The 19,377-nt window shown below is 50.7% G+C and overlaps 1 protein-coding gene across 1 annotated transcript in view; it reads left to right on the top strand.

Annotated features, from left to right (window-relative positions):
* MED27 (mediator complex subunit 27) overlaps positions 1–19,377 on the top strand; it is a 70,587-nt gene that overhangs the window by 47,620 nt on the left and 3,590 nt on the right. The window contains exons 4-5 of the mRNA XM_061550406.1: positions 11,608–11,701; positions 16,940–17,047. Coding sequence (XP_061406390.1) covers positions 11,608–11,701; positions 16,940–17,047 — 202 coding nt within the window. The remainder of the gene's footprint in view (positions 1–11,607; positions 11,702–16,939; positions 17,048–19,377) is intronic.

The raw sequence follows: 19,377 nt of genomic DNA on the forward strand, positions 1-19,377 counted from the left end.
CGCACAGAGTTATCGGTCGTCCCACGTGTGCGCACGCAGCCTAAAAGTATCCCCCTCTCCTGCTTCCGCGGTGTAGGCGGCGTGCAGCATTGATTACCGCTTACTCGAAGCCACTTAACCTCGAACGAACGAGCGCAAACGCCTTCGCGTTACATTGCGCGCATGTGCAAACACACGTACATGCGCGCTCGCGCATATCTGTGCTAACCACCACGCAAGTACGCGCTCTTTCGCAAGCTCTCGCGGCTAATGCGCTAAAGGTTAATGAGCCCTAATTGAATTAAGTGATGTACGTTTTTTGCTGCGAGTGAAAACGGCGTGGCAAGTCCGGTTGGTTTTGAGGGGCTGCGGGGAGGAGGTGGGGCATGCGGGGTGGAGGAGTGGGAGGAGCACGATTTGGGGGAGATGGAGGCTGGGTGAGCACCGCTGAGGGCCGTCAGGAGGAAGGCCGTCACACCGTTAATTCAGCGGCGCGAACGATCAATGCCCCATCGATCGCCGCGGTGTGATTTGACAAATAGGCCTGTCCGTCCTGATGGGTTCATTAGCGTGGGGGCGCCCGTGCCATCCCCAGCTGTCGCATCCGCTCTGCCCGCTCGCACGGGGCCGCGCCCGGACGGCACGCCGGCTCATCGGCCCGGCGCCGTAACGCGTAACCCTTTCTTAACTCTTGCCCGGCCTTGCCGCCAAAGTTGCGAGCAAAACAAAATGACCGCCTTGCTGGCTTGCGTGGATTTCCCAGGGTTCCTTGCACTTCCCTTGCATATGGCGGACATTCTGAGTGCTAACCAGGCGGACTGTTGTTGAAAATACCAGTCAAGAGTTGGCTTTCCCAAACAAATGCTGCTCGACTAGAACGGAGAGTCCTTCTTAAACATACGCATTCACCCATAATGCTCCATGACGGTACGTAACGAGTTTGTGACTGAAATGAAACAAATTACGGAGAATATAATGATAATTAATTAAAATGAGATGGAAAAGTAGTGGATTCTTGAATCGAATCGCAATCCTGAATTGTGACAATTCATCCAATCTTCGAGGCAGGTTGTGAATCTGTTGCACGGCCTGTTGGTAACGGTGATGATTCAATGGTCGGTTTAAACAGCCGCATATAAAGCATTCAGATAGAAGGACAGCAAAATTATCCAGGGTGGGGTGAGGGGGTGCGTTGAAGATAAAACGCTTGATATGATTCGACCATTTGGCTGATGGGCCCTCACCGCGGTGGCAGTGACGCCCAGAGGGTGTCTTGCTGCGGGAGGAAAAGGTCATGGATTGGAAACCCAGTCGACCCCCGCGTTCAATCGCCGGTGCCAGGCTACGTTCGTCACGTCACTGTCGGCGCCCGGTCTCGCGTGCCGCGCGGGGCTTCGTTCGGTGATGTCGTAAGAAGAAGGGTTTGGGGGATAGCCACATCGCAATCAAGGGCACAGGGGCCGGTTGGATTGTCGCGTCGCACGACCCGAAGAGATTTATATTGAATGTCTTTCGCACCGTGTACATAGCGAACTGTGCTAATCAGAGGAAGGACAAGAAACGAAACACGAAAAGCAGTTTCAAAGATTATTAATTCAATCTAGATAATGATTTAAAAGGTGCACATCTCCCAGTGGCTTCCTCATATCGGAAGGAAGAGCATTCCAGACGGCTGTAGAAGCGCATTTGAAAGCACACGATGTACTGACTGTGACCGTCTTTGTTCGATGGCCAGATGGGGAGAGCTCTGGGGAGGCCTTCATTCAGCCGTAGGTCGATCATGGCCGGCGATTATGATGTCAGCCCATCGAGACAACAAATATCTCTCCCAGTGGAGGCCGAGAGAAGGATGCAAGTTCTGTTTTAGTGAAATAAAATAAATCCGTATAATGAACAAAACATGTCATTGTTCGCAACAGCAGCAGCAGTGACACCGACATGGTCTGACATAGATGTTGGGGAGGCCGCCATCCAGCGGTGGAATAGTTATCAGCCCTGCTGAAATTGTAAAGCCAAACGCCTCTGCATATTCCAGTAACAGCTGTACCATTCAACGGCTCTAAATTGTAATACATAATTTAATCGAAATAAAATATGGAGAGTGCAGCGGTGTTTGTCTAGCAGGACAAATGTTTGACATCGATCTGGAATGCAGTAATGAAATCAGCAGGAGCATCAGTGTGTGGCAGAGAAAGTGAATGTTGCTATTGAGAGCAAAATGTAGTTGGTAGTGGGCGCTCAATGATTTTTGCGCATCGGAGATGGAGTGATGAAATCGCTTCCGGAGCAGGCGGTGTTAAGTGGATTGCAACATCGTCAGGACCGTGAGAGATGGTGACGGGTCGGGGAGGCCTTCATGCAGCTGTGGATCGATCATGGCTGACTATGATTGCGCTCGTGGTGCTCGCTTGGAAATGTTTGTGCAAAAAATTAGCTTTCAAAACGAGCAGAATGCAGCTGACCGAACAAATGAAAAAGGTATTACAGATGCGACGGCACAGGTAAAACGTACGGTTGCAAAGAAAACATAAATAAAGAAAATATTGCATCAAATCTTGACCCCCCCCCCCCCCTCCAAGGTGGAATCTGAAACGAGATACTCTTTGGTTCTTTCGGTAAAGTCACGTGGGTAGAAAAATAAAATAAAAATTAATATATCACGACGTTTCAATCGCTACACAAGCGATCATCCTCAGGCGGAAAAAATATAATCCAGCAGTAGAACTGCTGAACCAGGAAGAATACTTTAATCGGTGCACGATGCCAAACCATATCATCATCAGCCATATTCTATACTGCTGCAGGATGAAGGCCTACCTAAGTCATAGCCATTTCTCATGGTCTCGTGATGCAACAATCCATCCAGCTGCTTCACACAATGATTTCATTGCTCCGTATCCATTGTGGACGTGCTCTTGGGCATGTTCTCTCCTTTGACTGCCTCTCTACCACCGGTCATCGTCCTTTCCAAGCCATATGCCCTTCCCAAGCCCCGCTTATTTCTTTTATTAACATTCAGTACGTTGCCTCTGACTTGCGTGAAGCATGGAGAGAGAGACGCACCCCCTGGAATTACACTCAGAGACAGCAAGAGGAACCCAGTGGATTAGAGAACATTCATTCGCGGGTTAAAGATATCACCCGTTACACATCAACCAGAATAACGTTGAGTCACTATAACGCACAGTTTGAATAACGCGGAGGCTGTTAAAGTCGGACAGCTGGTTCGATAAAACCAACCGAGGTAGTGATGCAGCGCATGTGAACAGGCAACCAACGGGGAGATGGAATTATGACACATTTGGTGTGGGCCTGCGATATGAGATGTGTTGCGGATGTGTAGAATCTTGTGTTTTTCACATCACCTTGGGTCGATGGCTCGCGTAAATGTTGTGATATTCCCTTCCCACTGATTTTGAGGTACCACACCCTGGCTCACCAGGAGAAGGTGGTTCGGCAAATGTGGACTCCACTTCTTCCGTCTGCATGTAATACACTGTTGCCCCCTCGCACTCGTGCGTTTTCTTCGGGTGTTCCGTTCCCCTCCCGCATGTAAACACTCATTAATTTGCCAATAACACCTTAGTATATAGAGGACCGCAGAATCATCTTCTTGGTTCTTTCGGTAAAGTCACGTAGAAGGGAAGTAATAAAATAATTTAAATATGCTAAATTCCTTTTGATATGCAAATTCCTTTGTCAATGCGCCCAGCTTATATATATGCTCCAAGCTCGTGTGCTGTTTCATTCAGACTCTGTCGCCTCGACGGACCTGGTTTTCACCTGAGGACGGCTGCTTGCGTTGTGGCCGAAACGTCGTGAGAATTGTTTTATTATGTTTTATTTTTATTATTTTATTACTTCCCTTCTACGTGACTTTACCGAAAGAACCAAGAAGATGAATCCCTGCAGTCACGAAAGCTTTAAATCGAAATTTAGGACCGCAGAACTTGGGGGCGGGGGGCAATATGGCACCAGCTCACCGCCTGGCTGATTATCCCCCTTGTCTGTGGCTCCTTTGTACCTCTGTCTCTGTATTTTTCACACGTTAGCGATATACTGTGCGGCGGAGCATTACAAGTTGACATTTTTGTAATATTGCAGTAGATTGAGAGTGGCCGGTGTTTGAACGTGCGCACATAGGGCCCTCCATCAGTAATAATACACGGCTGCTAAAAAGCCGCTTGTGCAAGTTAAGTACTTTCAAACATTATTAACTGCTGGGCAGTGTTTGTGAATCGATTTAGCTGGAGGAGCTCTTGAGTTTATCCGATTTGCTCGACTGCTTTCATATCTCTCGTAGCAGCCCACGCTCCCACCTCTGCTTTCAACCAACTGCATTAATATCGCGTAATTTTATTTTCACTTAACCGCTGTCACCCTTCATGCAAAATGAAGATTTAAACCGCACACCGCTCGCGCACACGGCAGCCGTAATGCTATTTACATATAAAGTAAATTTGCATTGACTTGCCGCTAATGGATTTTTTCACTTCTCGCAGGAAAAATGCATTTTGATTTAGGCCCATGCTCTCCGTCGGCCGCTCCTGCTCTGTCCGATCGAATGGGCCTCGGCCCGACGCCGAAATGCTAAGGCCCGCGAGCTGATTGTTTTTAAAGTTCAGGAGATTGATTTAAAACTAATTAAGGCGCTAACTCGGAGGTGCCTACTTAAACATGCTTTATTGTTCCTCTGCGCGCTGTGCCCTGTTCGCGCGCGCGTGAATCCATCGCTCCGTGGATTTTCGTTTTTCGCAGGTGGCGGCTGCGTCGGCATTAAGCGCCCGTCACGTTCCTTGCGAGGCCGGCGTACGGGAGGTGAATAAATAAAGACGTGGCGGCGTTCGCTAATTAATTTTTGGCAGGCCGGGCGTAGCTCGTAAATGAGGCGTTTTGAGGATTGCCAGGTGAGAACCCCGTTTGGTTGGCAATTAACATAGCTGACGCTTCGCGCGCAATCCACGGTGATACACTTTTACATTGTAAAGTTGCAAAGACAACAGGCAGCGTGTGATTATTCACGCTTTGCCGGCGTGTGCGCGCGTGCGCCTGTGTTCATGCCCGTCGCAAACGCGTGTCGGTGTATTGTTCCCCGCTGTTGGTGCAGCCTAGTTTTGCGGCTTCTATTGCGTGGTCTCAGTTTGCACGTGAAGTCGTCAGCATGTTTCGCGTAAATTTGACGTCGGTTAATTAACAGGCTGAATGTAATTATTGTTTATGACGCTAACTACTTACCCGTGGAAGGCTCGCGGAGTCTCGACTCTTTTGTCAGAGAATCCTGTGTTGGGGATATTTGGCCAAGTCCAATAGTGAGAGCTTGGCTTTATGTGAGAGGAAACGAGAGAGCGCAGAGAAAACCCCCAACACACACACGCGCGAGGGTGAGACACTCAAAAGCTTTGGACAGAGAGATGATAATCTACAAATGGATGCGTTGGCGGTACACCGGTGCAGCATAACTGTGCGGTCCTTATAAAACGGTCTAAAATTTTAATTTTAACTGACGTTCGTCTTCCGACGTCGCAAGAGCTGATTTTGACGCACCACCACCCCGCAAGATTTTCTGACCAGGGTTGCGAATCGCGAGAAAGTAAATAATCATCGTGAAATATTTGCTGTTTTTTTTTTTTACCGCGCACCTGTACCGCCAATACGTTCCAGTAGACTCCATCCATCCAAGTGGTTGGACCAGATCAATCCGTGGGCCGTACCCATTGCGGTACTGCCATTTGCTGTTGTGACTCCCGTGATTAATCATAGCTTTGGGGTTCCGTTAAAGTGATTGGTTCATTCGCACAGATATGCTCTCCCCATTTAGCATGGAGGTAACGTTATCGTGCAATTTGCATACACAGTTTGCTTGTCACGCGTGGACGCAGAGTTAAAACATTGTCAATCGATGTCTTGTGGCATGACTATACTATCCACACTATACACGGACACTGGCAGTATAACGAATACTCAGATTAGCGTTTTTAATCCTGAACAAGCCGAGCGAGATCAACGCTCTTCCCACGCGCTCCGCCGTTTGCCGTGCGCTCGTGTTTCTCGTGATTAACCCTCCTTGGAGAGTCGTAACAAATGCCACGCTCCCAGCGGTCACACCTCCACGAACCACACCGTTGTTTTGCCGCACTCTGCTCCTCACCATCTACGCGGTTCTAACGTGGTTCTAACATGGTTCTAACGCAGTTCTAAAATGGTTTTAACGACGTGGTTTTAACGCATCCCGTGTAGCCTGCATGGGACTTTTGGGGCGAGTTCTTTTGGAGAGCGTCTATTTAATACCGGCACAGCGCAGGATGGGGTAGTGGTGTTCGCCAGAACCACGCCCGGCCATCTTTGTCTCCCCAGTTTTAATGTTTACACACCCTGCAGAAGGTATTCATTTCGGGCTGAATCGACCTTGGGGAAGCCTCAGACTGGTTCAGATGGTCGCTACTGATGTTAGACGTCCCTGACATCTAAACTCACCGGGTTCATAGCACAATGCGCTCACCCCGATTACCACCGTTATACTTAAACACACACACATGCCCCGTGACACACACACACACATGTCCCGCAATACACACACAAACACCGTGAAACGTATACATGCACACAGGCTCCCGACGATACAAATACGCACAGTCCCCGCTACACACACGCACAAACCACTCACGAGCCGCAAATTGAGCTGTGCCGCAAATTGATCGGTGCCGCAATCGGGGGGGCGAGGGGGGGGGGAGGGCGTTGTTCGTCCCGCGGCTACGAAGCCCGACGTGAAGCGGCGGCGGCGGCGGCGGCTTCGGAGTCGACGAGGCCTGGCCGCTCGAGGCCTTGCGAGAGCGGTCACCGATGTGGACGAGGCCTAAGGCACCTCGGGGGCACGGGTGGCCGTGCTCGCCGCGCACCGGCTTGCCGCGAGCGGGGGGGGGGAGCCCGTCTTCCCCGTGCAATGCTGGGGGTCTCTGCCGAAAAGCCAATTAAGCTCAGCATATTTACACCGGGTGTGTTTGGAGAAGGCGGGATTAGTTAGCCGTGAGTGCACGTGTGTGTGCGCGCGCATGCGCACGCTCGTGACTTGTTACCACATCTGAGTTGACCTACGCTGTTTTTTTTTACTTTATTATCTGGTTATCCTAACATCACAGTCATCTTACCGCCTTGACTCCCCCAATGCCCCCACTGCCCTCAGACATCCACCGAGGGCATTAGCACTTCAATTAGCGTCCCAGTCATGGAGGAAACTTTGGGGGGTCAATTCGCTCCCAACCGGTCGTGGCCGATGCGGCACACGCGTACAGGCGAGCGTAACGCGCCTGTGCGCCTGGCGTGGCTTTTACGGTGCCGGGGAGATGTACTGCGTTCTGGATATTTAATGGGGTCTCGTTTATTATCGGGCGGTAAAAGTGACAAATGCGTAAATGGTGGCAGTAGCGTGCGTAACGATTGCGGTTCGGAGCGTTCCTCGTCTTAAAAGACTTTATTGGGGCCAAAAGAATACGTGCTCACGATGTACTGTTTTACGCGTGTACGAGGAGCAGCAGGAGAGCATTGAACACATGGGGATTCTCTCAGCAGTTGAACCAACCCATTGTTTAGCCTTGGCTTTTGAAGGTCCCTTCTCTATTATGATTATATGCTGGAATTTAATTATCGTGTTCAGGTAATGCGAGGGCTATTGGGCGTGTTTGTTCATTGCATTATATGCGGCTCCCACGAAACTTTTTCGTCAGTTTTCCTCCGTGCATGCGTACAATTTATCGTGCCATTTTAATAAATTGGCTGCACGTCAGAGTAACAGTGCACCGTACATTTTTAAACGCCTTCGTACAATGTACAACACATGTTTCCCTTGCAAGACACAAACAACCCAATCATGCAGATCTGCACTCTCTGCACTTGCATTAAAAGCTCGCCCGGCAGTTTAATCACCCGGTTAACAAAGACCAGTTTAAGGGGTGTCAAAACATGGCGTGAGCTTATAAAACATTAAAATCCAATTATATTCGCACATCCAGCCGCATTAATTAATAAAGCCGCGGTTTTCGGCTGTCGACGGTTGACCAACGCCCCTCCGCCGCTCCTGGATGGCAAACGGCGCCAACGCCACCGTCCCGTTCGCTTGTTCGTTCGTTGGTTCCTTGACGCGGCTCCCTCTGCTGCCTCTGCATCGCTCTCTACCCTGGCCACTTGAAAAGCGACTGCGCGCGCGTGTGCACGTTCATATCTCGCGGCGAACTGGGGCGGGAGAGAGCTTGCGAGCGCCTTGCGTTGGCGTTGCCTACGCATTTAAAAACAAAAAACCGTTCGCTCGCTCGCTCGAGGTCGAAGACGTTTTGGAGATATCCCCGGTTGTGCGGCGTGCGGCAGAAGAGGTCAAAGTGTTATAATGAAACTGACACTGCCCTACCAAATGCACGGCTTACTTTGAATCTCGAGCCGTGCGGTGAAACGACACCTGACGTCGCGTAGATGCAGTCCGGGTGTCCCGCAGGTTGACTCTCCTGAAACGTAGAGAACGGTCAGTTTAAGACGTAGGAGGCTTTCGCAACCAATATCATCCATAATACAGGCTTTTTGGGTTAGATCGCGTAAATATATAAACTTGCCGTTAAACCCGCCACCACCCGACACAGCCAAATCAGTAAGGTTTTTCAGATTGTAAATATTGTACTCGGGATGTAAATGTTGTGGCTTGGCTCTCCAACACACCAGTGTGCTGTACTAGCGTAAAGTAGCTCTCGGAGACACCGTCTTGTCTTTCTGTATATTTATCATGAACAACGTCCGCTGACAACTCAACGAGTGACCACGAGTGACTATATACACTTGGGAAGTTCGACGTCTTTGTTCTGAGATGGCATAGCTCTAGTCTGAAGACAACTCGAAGACGATGGGGACGATCTCCACTCTTGTCACACTTTCCCGCCATTAGATCCCGTGCTGCCCCTCACGTGACCCTGTCAACGCTCGTCCAATCGTCAATCATCATGAGCACGTCCATTAGTAACCATGGTCCCGGGGAACCATACTGTCCCTCTATCGCTCCGTACTCTCTTTACACTCGTAACGAATTGGCATGTTCTGTTCATGTGACGAGCTTTACTAATTGTCTGTGTCGGGTGGGGTGGCAGGTTTAACGGCAAGTTTATATGTTTACGCGATCTAACCCAAACAAAACTGTATTATGTAGAGAACGGTATTTACACGCGTCCGCAATGGCTGCCAATACGCTGTCGTGGAAACTTTTGTTTCACCTCCCTTCACGATCAGAGCTCCCGTGCGACGCGTCACAATGTACGGATACGGAATGTCAGCTACATGGGCGAAAGGGAGTTCGTTTAGTTGGAAAGTGACCGACCGCGCAACGTTTCGCGCAGCGGAGGGCAGAACGGAAAAGTCCGTAGTTTGTTTCTATGCTTTCCCCGCCTTCACCACCGACCCGCACTGGTCAAATAACCGCCATGACTCACGCACGGCGTGGCGAGGCCCCTCATCTAGCAGTGAATTGACAATTGCTATATCAATTGGGAAGTTGACCGATCTAGGAAACGGTGAGAAATGCCACGTCTGTTGTTGGGTCCTCCGAGCGGCTCGTGATGCCATCGTTGGAAGCGCAGGGCCACAAATCTGTCGCCTCTGGAGCGGTGCGAGGAAGACTACCGTCATTTTTTTTAAACATGTCTTCCTCGCGTCACCAATTGTCACGCGCCGCGTGCGCCTTGAAACAAACGACAGCTTTCGTGCGGATGCGGCATCGCGCGTGACTTTGAGTGGCGGCATTGGGGCGGACCCCAGGGTTAATTGCTTTGGATTTTGATGGATTTTAGTCACTTTTTTTTTTTAAAGATCCCAGATTGCCTTGTCCCCACGGGTTTAGCTGAGCCTCTCATTCCCGCACCCCAGGAGCCACCGGGGTCACGCCGAAAGGCGCGCGCACAAAAGTTTTATTTTGCGCGCAAAAAACAAATATTTTGTTGTCATCAGCGTCGGCCATGATCGATCTACTGCTGGGTGATTGCCTCACCAAGCCCGTCGCCATCTGTGACGGTCCCACAATGCAATAATCCACCAAGCTCCCCGCACGCGATCCGATTTCGAAGCTCCGCCTCCGTGGTGCACGTGCTCTCGGGTGCATTGCCTCCTTCGGCTGCCACTCCGTCATTAGTCTCGACACCCGACCATCATCCCAAGCCCACTCACGTTTTATTTTACTTGCAGCCAATACAGCATTTTTTATATATATATCAAATCTGGCTCGCCAAGTTTCCTTCCTTGCCCGTCTGTCTCCCGTCGTTGTCCACGTGCCGGCGAGTCGCAGGCGTTCAGCGCCGTGTGTCCGCGCCATGCGCACGCAGACGGAGCCCCGCGGGAGCCCAGCCTTCCGGACCGCGTCCCACGGCATCCCCACGCCAAACATCCTCAGCTCGACAACTCCCCTCGTTATCCGCCTCCCGTCAACTCCCATCTCTTACGGGGCTCTTCCCCCGCCACCCTCCGGCCCACCCTGCCGCCTCCTCTTCCAGCATCCCTTGCACGACGCACACACGCACGCACACCCCCTCCAAACCCCTTCGCAGTCCCCTGCGGGCGTTCATCAATATTTAAGGACGCCTGTGATTGAGTCTGCACCGGGGGAGAGGACACCTCCGCTGCACGCTCGATTATCCCTCGGGTCAAGGTCCGGCCCGGCTGAGAAGTTTGCCGCATTTTCCAAAGGGGGGGGGGGGGGGGGAAATCTCTCATTTGATGGTGGAAACGAGGGAACTGGCGGGAGAGGGCGGGAGGAGAAGGGGGGAGCGGGTGGGGGGGAGGGCGGGGGGTGGTACAAAGGGCATGGCGATTAACGGGGCTTTGTTGACCTTTGCGCCCAAGCATTTGCCCAGGGGGGGGAGGGGCGACCTTCGTAAAATAAAAGTTGCGACGTGCATTTGCTGCGTCAACCCATTACCCGTACAGACGGGCGGCCTCCGTGTTCCCCCGTCAGCGGCCCACGGGCCGCACTGACGGGCCCTGGAAACGGCGAGCGAGGATCGTTGGAGCCGGCACTTTCAATGGCCCCCCGCGCATGTACACCCATAAGCCCCCAATTTGCTGGCAGGCACCACGAACAGCATGATTGGGAAGGAAAGGGTGCAGTTATGAATTTAAATCTGATTGAAGTGGGCACGGAGCTGATTTTCAGCCCGTTTTGGTTTGCGGTGTTATGGGCAGGCAGGAGATGGTAGTGATGGGGTCAACTGGGAACTGGTTATTGATGTGTTGTGTGTGCGTGTGTGTATATGTGTGTCTGTGACTGTGGCTTTGCATTGCAAATTTGCGTGTGTCTGCAAGTGTTATGTGTATTTTTCATTTTTGTGCATGAGCGTGTGTCTCCGCGTTTATCTGCGTGTATGTGCACATCTGCGTGTACGTCCCTGCCAGCCTCATCAACCGCTGAAGCCATAACACCTGAGTGTGACCTCTACCTCCTACCAGCAAACTTTTGACACTTGGCACAGCCACATAGGAACGCACGTAGCCTGGCGCAAGCGCCGTGGTGACATTGCTTACCGATGAAATGACAGTCGTTGCAGTTTGTACGTCTGTGCGAGCGTGCGCGTCTTTGTCTTTGTGCGTGCGCCGCGTTTGCGCGGTCAGGTACGTGGACGAGGTGATCACACGCATGGATCGTCTGTTCGGCGACATGTCATTCACGCTGTCGAGGCCCAGCGGAACATCGGCCATCGTTGTGGTGAGCTCCACTCCCCTCCTTCGCGTACCGCCCGCCCAAATCCAGCGCTCGTCAGCTCCACGGATCGCTGGGCGCGTTCGTAGTGTCATCGGCAACTCATTGACCAATAATGTCGCTTAACGCAGGGCACAGCGCAGCAGCCGTGTCGCGATCTGCCGATTAAAATTGATTCGTATGATTTGTATTTATATGGTGCCTGAATACAACTACACCTCAAGATGTGGTTACAACTACAAGCTGACGTATACATCATATAGATGGTAATATATTGTGCGTGTATATTGAACAGGAGCAGGGAGTCGGCAGCACGGATGACGGGTGTAAGGCAGTTCCATTTTGTGAGAGGGGGCAGCTGAAGAGATACGTGCACTGAAATCGCATTTGTTGAAAGTCAGTTATTTACGATGCGTGCAGATATTCTGAAAATGGTGTGCAAACGATATATTTTCGATAGCGGAGGGTAATACGAACCAGACGGAGAGAAGAAGCAACGACAAATGAGGTGGAAAATTTTCGATTCAAAATTATTGACTCTTGCATTGAATCACGAGTCTGAATAAACTCATTGAATCGCTGGCGGGGCAATGCTTCCTCGTAACTACATCGATTTCATCGATTCACTTTTGGTTTGCCACGCTCGCGATGCCTGCATTTAAATCGCGCATGTAAGATTGCGATGTGTGCGATTTAGGCAAATGGTGTGCGAACGCTACGTTTAAATCGACAATTCAGCCAATGGGAAGGTGGCTGTCACAAACCTCTCGTGGGCCGTTTGCTTGTTGCCCCCACCGCTATCGTTTCTTCTCTTCCTCATTCTCATTCTTTACTCCCCCCCACCCCTCCTGCTCTTCTGTCCATGGCCTGGGCACCGTGCGGGAACATTGTTACGGAAGCGTTAACCTTCATCATCCCTTGTGTATCGGCCAAGGTGTGGATGCAATCAGTGCGGCTACACGACCTTTGTGTACCCGAGTCCCTTCATTATTTACCCTGCGTCCTTTTGTAATAAAAGAAAGACCGTGCCATATTAAAGTGGAGGGACACAAAGCAAAAAAAAAATCATATACAATATATATGAAGAAATAAATCCCTCCCGAGATGAGAATGGAAGTTGAGCCGCTGTATTGTGGAGTCTGGTCACGGTGGTGAGTTTGCCTTTAATTAAGCAAGACACAGGGGTGGCAGGCAGCGGTGGGAGATGGGCGGGTGGTGGGCTGGTAGCCCCTTCCCCGTGCCGTCCCGGTGGGTTTGGACTGTGCGATGCCTGACCGTCCGTACGGTTGGACCCAAGCATCGGCTGAAATTACACAGTTCGCAGAATTCCTCCGTGTACGACCTGCGAGCTTCCAGCTGCACATTTCTTGACGTCAGCCGGCGCCTTCCTCGCCCAGGAGCCGCGTGTAACGGGGCTTATTATTATCATAAGGAGCACCGCGTTTGTTTTTATCTCGCTGATGATTAGGGACACGCACGTTTGGAACGAAATGAAGGATTTGTTTGTAAATGGGGGCGAGGAATCCGTAGAGACCAATGCGACGGTCGCTCTCGAGAGGTGAAATATGGTAAAAGAATGCAAGGTAGACAAAAACAAACTCGTGCTCCAAGATTTTGTAGGAAACTGGCTGGAAGATTAAATGAATGAAATTTGAAGAACACATTCTACAGTCGATGCTATTATTATTAATATTACGTTTAGAAATCCTCACCGAGTTTCAAGTTTCTGTTTTAAGAGGATCCTGCCAAGTGTTGTGTGTAGTCAGGGGAGAGATATCGCTGTTATGTGTAATCCCAATTGAGTAATGTGCAGGTAAAATTTCAGCATTGGTATGTTTTTTTGGCCAATACCAGTTACATTGTATGCATGTTTTGCTATGGGTAGGAACCAAGAGAACATGCAGGAAACCCATGCAACACATCGGGAATAGAACCCAGGACTTTCTTGCTGTGAAGCACAAGCATTACCTCTGTGCCACTCTGGCTCGAGCTGCAGTAAATTGAGACCTCCTTATTGATTGATTGATCAGTGATATATATTGGTAGGATTGTAACGATTCGTTGCTTAATAACTGACGCTTAAGCTCACGATACATTAAGCGGGTAGCTTGCGTATAAATCGGTGTTTTTCTGTAGCCAGCAGTGACCGCTACATTCAAAAAGAATGTCATCATAGAGAAAAGGAGAATTGGTTCTTGGATCGAACGTGGAAATTCACCCAATTGGCAGTGGTGGAGGCGGATTGACTAATTGTGCCTAATCTGTGTTGCTTTTGAAGAAGACCACCTTCGTATAAAATGCTACGTTCGCCTACATTGGAGCTCATCGTTATCCCATGAAAAGGTCAGTGTGTAGTGACATCGCGGATGTCGCTGCAATGCCGGCCCGAGAGAGGCACGGCACGACGTGCGATGTAGCGACATCGTGGGCACCACTCACTCACATGTGGGTGCAGTACTGTCAGTCAGCGGTGAACGCTGACTGACAGTGCTGGATGGAGCCACGCTCTGTGTGCAGTGCCGACCCCTACAGGATGGGGTGTGAGAGTGCCGGCCATGGGAATGGGGTTACTAAGGGCCATGGCACTCTGGCTGACCCTAGAGGCCACGTGACCGGTAAAGTCTACACAGGGCCCCCAGGTGGGGGCTAGGGGTGGTCACGTGTCAGGGTGGAGATCCTGCTCGAGGATTCTAGAAGGTGGTCGTGGCTAAGGGTGGGGCCAGCCACGCCACAGAGGATACAAGCCGGGTCCCCGAGAGGGACCGGCTGCTCTTGTTCATCCTGAAGAATCTACGTTCTACATCCTACAGAGTCACCAACACGTGGACCGGGACCCAAGCTGTGGTCCGGTCCGTTGTAGCCAGTTACGGTGTAGTTAGTACAGTTAGCCTGGTGGTCCACCACCATAGGTTGTTATCTTGTTAAGGGGCAGTTACCCCATGTGTTGGTATTAATAAATGTGTTGCCTCCAAGAAGTGCGTATGCGACTCAGTTGAACTCACTACAAATGCATCAATATACATTCTAATCCAGATAGACCCTTAATGGGAGAGCACGCTTCTCTGTTTGATACGTCTGGTCGTTTGGGGACACATTAAGAGTGCCGCAGTCGCTGATCAACACCGGGATCGAACACGCCATCGTCGTCAGCCTTGATCAATCCGCTGTTGGATGAAGGCCCTCCCCGAGCCACCGCCGGCTCTCGCGGTCCGCCACTTGTGACGTTTCACGTAACGGACGTGTCACCGCCTCTCAAATCGTCACGGCACCACGAATCAATTTGTTCGTCAAAAGTGTTGAGGTTTTAATTGCCCTACAAGGTCAAAGAATAACGCGCCCTCCTTGAATTAAATACGCAAGAAAACAAACAGCTGTTGCGAATAATTACGCAGCTGTTCCACGCGTCTCCATTTTTAACCCCGCTTTTCTCTAATGTGGGGGGGGGGAGAATGTCTTCAGCGCGACACGTGGGCAGCTTATCGTTTGCGCGTGATTTGATCGGCTAAGTAACGAGGTTGCATTGTGCGCCGCGGATATCTCTCCCTACAATTTGATTTGCACATCGTCCTGGCCCCTCTCGTGAATCGTTAGTTTATTTTTTGTTATTCTTGCTGTTGCATTTTTCTTTTCTTGTTTTAAATAAGCAAGTACAATTCTTTTGCAGCGTAATCTCTCCAATAATGGAAGCGTTTGGATTTGTCACGGTTCATGGCGCATTGTTGCCAAGCGCAATGCGTCCCCCCTCTCCCCCCCCGCCGCTAATAACGGGGGCGTAGCGAGACGAGCTCCGCCGGATTACCGCGTGACCTTCCGCAAGGCTGGCAAAGTCGTGGTGGGTTTTTTTCGCCTTCACGGCACGGCTTATTATTATTACTCGTGCCGGTTGGCAGCACAGGCCACGCGTTGAATAGAGCTGCGTGTTATTACGGAGCGCCTCCACCCGCTCCCCCCCCCCCGCCCCTGTTTAAATTAACCAGCACGCTGTTGTGGAAATCCGCCAGACCTTTTCGTGAAGATTTTTTTGTTTGTTAACTCCGTTCCTGTTTAATTTCATCTCTTCTTCGAAATCATCCTTTGGCACGCGCGCGCCGCTAAAAGCCCACGACCGTCTGTTTGCAAACTGGGTCCAGCCGACGAGAGGGACTGCACTTGTTACGCGACGTGTTATACGAGTCTGCGTGTGTGCAGTCTACGATTGTGCGCACGCCTTTTGGTATATGATGTAGCTGAATCGGTAGCATCACAATTATGGCAATCACCGGGACCACGTGTGGGTGCGCGTGCTCTTACGTGTAGCTGTGACGAAATGTGAAATATTACGATGCACACGTTACCCCTGGGATCTGTTTAAAATCTCTACTTCTGATACTCGTTTTTCACTGATCATTACGGTGGATGTGTTATGCGCATGCAGATTTCACAGGGAGCAGCAAATTGAGTTGGCCTTGCCACCGCTGTGTTCTTCACGTTATCATATTTAATACGTATATATTGTTGTATTTCATCACGTCTTCATTCGTGCAGTCTGTTTAAGGGACAAGGTCATCCGTGCTAAAACACCTGCATTTAAAGTCCCGAACGGGAAGCATAATGGATAGAAAATGAATTTCGCACGAAGTAATGCTGCGTCAAAGGGCACGATCATTCGAATTGCATCGTGTGTGCTTTCATCCGAAATGGGAATGAGAAACTGCGTGTTTGGGAAACCTTGTAAGTTATTTTTAGAATGCACCCTCGTGCTGCATTAAAACTGCGCCGAATGTTTAGCGGAGTTGCTGGCCGTGGGTAGCGGCCGTGGCTGGGAATTATCCACGCTCGCCAATCCAAGGTGCACCTCATCCCCCTCTGGGAAGAGGCTGCCGCTGGCCTTTGTGATGAATTTTACTTCATGTTAACTGGTGCACGCTGGCGGTGACATGTCCGCGCGTGTTCGTGTGTGGATGCGTGCTGGCACGTGCGTGTGGGTGGAGTGGGATGTGACAAACTGTAAAATATTTGAACCATCCTGGGCCTTTCCAAGGTCGACTCGGCCTTAAATGAATACCAGGTGCTTCGTGTAAACATCAGCACTTGGAAGACAAAGGCGGCCAGGCGTGTGATGCTGGCCGGCCTTCATAAGTGCTCGCTAACGGCATTTGCCCCAACAGTCTATTAAGACTATGGGGGGGTTCTTTGTCTTCGTACCTGTGCGTGGGAGCATGCGAGTGCCAACCCGTGTGTGTGCCTATGCACGTGCGTCGGCAGATCTCCCTGGGGAAGGTGCTTCGAGCGCTGGTGGTGATGCGCAGCCTCATCCTGGAGCGTGTCGTTGTCAAGGCTCTTCACGAGAACATTCAAACCGAAGATGGCAAGGTACGACCCCGGGGCTGCGTTAGCAAAGGGGCCGACGTTGCCCCTGGCCCTTCTACCCCGGTCCGAGAGGGGTGAGGGTCAGAGGGGCAGGGAGAGCTGTCGAGGGGCGCGGGGGACCTTCTAGACTAAGCTATTCGGCGGCCACGAGGTCAATTTTGCGAATGCAGCTTTCGTTGACGTGGGCGTGAAGCCTTTCAAGGTTCACGGCCCAGTGTGCAACAACTTTGACCTCGGCTGCATTCGTGTGGAGGCCTCCGATGGCCCGGTGCCACCGTTGTTTTGCACCCAGTCCCGCACCACACACGCCATTCGCCTTCGCGTTTTGTGTCACATTCGGCAAAAGGAATTATTAAAAGGTCCGATGAGAGTGATTGCATTAATCTCCTAAGCCATTCACCGAGGGTGTTTGTGATTTTTGTGTTATTGCCGCTGGGAGAATTTGTTTTCCCAACTGTGCGCATAGTAGAGTTATTTATATGAACGCAGTGCACATTAACCAGGCGAGAGCTGATTTCCAAAGGAGACTTGGGTGGATACGCAAGGGAAGTTATGAATTTTTGTTGGCAAATTTGTTTTAAAAAAAATGTCACAATTGGTATGTTGATTATAACTTACACGCACACGGTCTTGATTCTGGAGATAATTTCTCAGGGTCTTTTTAGTCAACTTCACAGCAAAAACGTATTTATCGGTGTCCTGTAAAATTAATCCGTAAAATGTATTGGGTGGCCAGAGTAGACGCTAATTTCTGCCTCTTTTGCAAGCGGACTGCTTCCTGCACGTTTAGGCCTGCTTCTGAATGGTAATTTGGTCACCGGTTGATCTGGAGTGTTGCACTCGAATCGCTGCACGCTACATATTATGGAGGAAAAACAATTACGCGGAGAACTGCTAATAAAAATTTCAACACCGCATTCCATGCGGCATGAGTTGAAGGGGTTAACGCTTGGAATTGGAGTGAAAAACCTCATATCAAGGTCATGCAAATATTGTGCCGTTGCCAGACAAGCATCTGTCAGGTCGGGCGCATGCCTGCTGCGATGTTTTTTAAAATGAAAAATTGCCCGCAATAAATTTCCCGCCACGTCCCAGAGATTTACACGAGTTGTTTAGCACCAATTATCGTTGTAATGGCACAGACCATTTAAGTCGGACCCAACCCCCCGCTTCAGCGACGGCGTTTCATTTCACACCACCCACCGGCACGTCTCGTACATCCAACATTTGCCCTCGCTACCCCGTTACCTTTGCGGTAGCGGCTAAATTGAAATTGATTAACTTTTAAATAAATAATTATACACTCGGCGCGCGCCGCCGTAGCTTTGAGGAGGCGCTGCGGCTATAAATGCAGGTTAAGCTTTGGCCCAGGGCTCTTCCCCTCTCGGGGTTTCTTCGTATTTATATTTTTCCTCCGGGCAGCTGATTGATGGGAGAGTTGGGTTCCTCGTGGGCGCTCTGTGTAGCGACTCCGCCGTGTTTGCGAACACGGCCGGTTTCTCCTCTCGGCTCGCGGGGAGGAATTTGCCGCGTGGCCTCTGGCGCCTCGGAGATGGCCTCGTGCCACCCTTCCCTCCTCTGTCGCCTGGAAGTTCCCCTTGGGTCTTTATTGAGGAGGCGATAGCCCCGTCGCTCGATGGCGACTCCCTGCCCCCACCTGCTGGCCGTGCCTGCATCACGGCCGAACGGGAATGTTGAGTGGCTCGTGTCGGAATTTGGGTTGTTTATTCTGGAGGAATCCGATGAGCTGTGAGGCTCACAACAACAAACAATCGAAAAATTACGATCGGAGTGCAAAGCAGAGAAGAGGTAAGCAAGTCACTAATCCTAAATAAATAACAACGTACACAGTGTAAATACAAATTAGAGAAGCATCGACCACGTGAGAAACGATGCGATAGCGTATCATAGTCATCGTCGTTGTTATCACTTTATTGTCTACTATTGCACTTTTACATACCAAAATTATACGAATTCCACCGAGAGACAGGCAGTGGAACGCATGGATTAGAGAACATACGAAAGCTATGAACGTCACATCGACTGGAGGAGAGTAAGTGGGCTTGGGCAGGATTGCGTCACTCGAAAGGACGCTGATGGGTGGTCGAGGATAGTGACGGAGAGGCAGCAGCCCACGTGAGGGGAACATGCCCCAGAGTGTCCGTCGTGGAGGTGGGAGCGATGAACTCGGCTCATGTGCAGATAGGCGTTGGATTGGATTGTTGCTGTGCAAGACTACAACAGATGGCGGCGGCCTGGGAGAAGCCTTCGACCAGCGGTGGTTAGATCACGGCTGATATTAATGACATACAACCACGAGGCAGTTTGTATAC

Source organism: Lethenteron reissneri, chromosome 12 (assembly GCF_015708825.2).
Source record: "Lethenteron reissneri isolate LAM-NWPU_2019-01 chromosome 12, ASM1570882v1, whole genome shotgun sequence".
NCBI lineage: Eukaryota > Metazoa > Chordata > Hyperoartia > Petromyzontiformes > Petromyzontidae > Lethenteron > Lethenteron reissneri.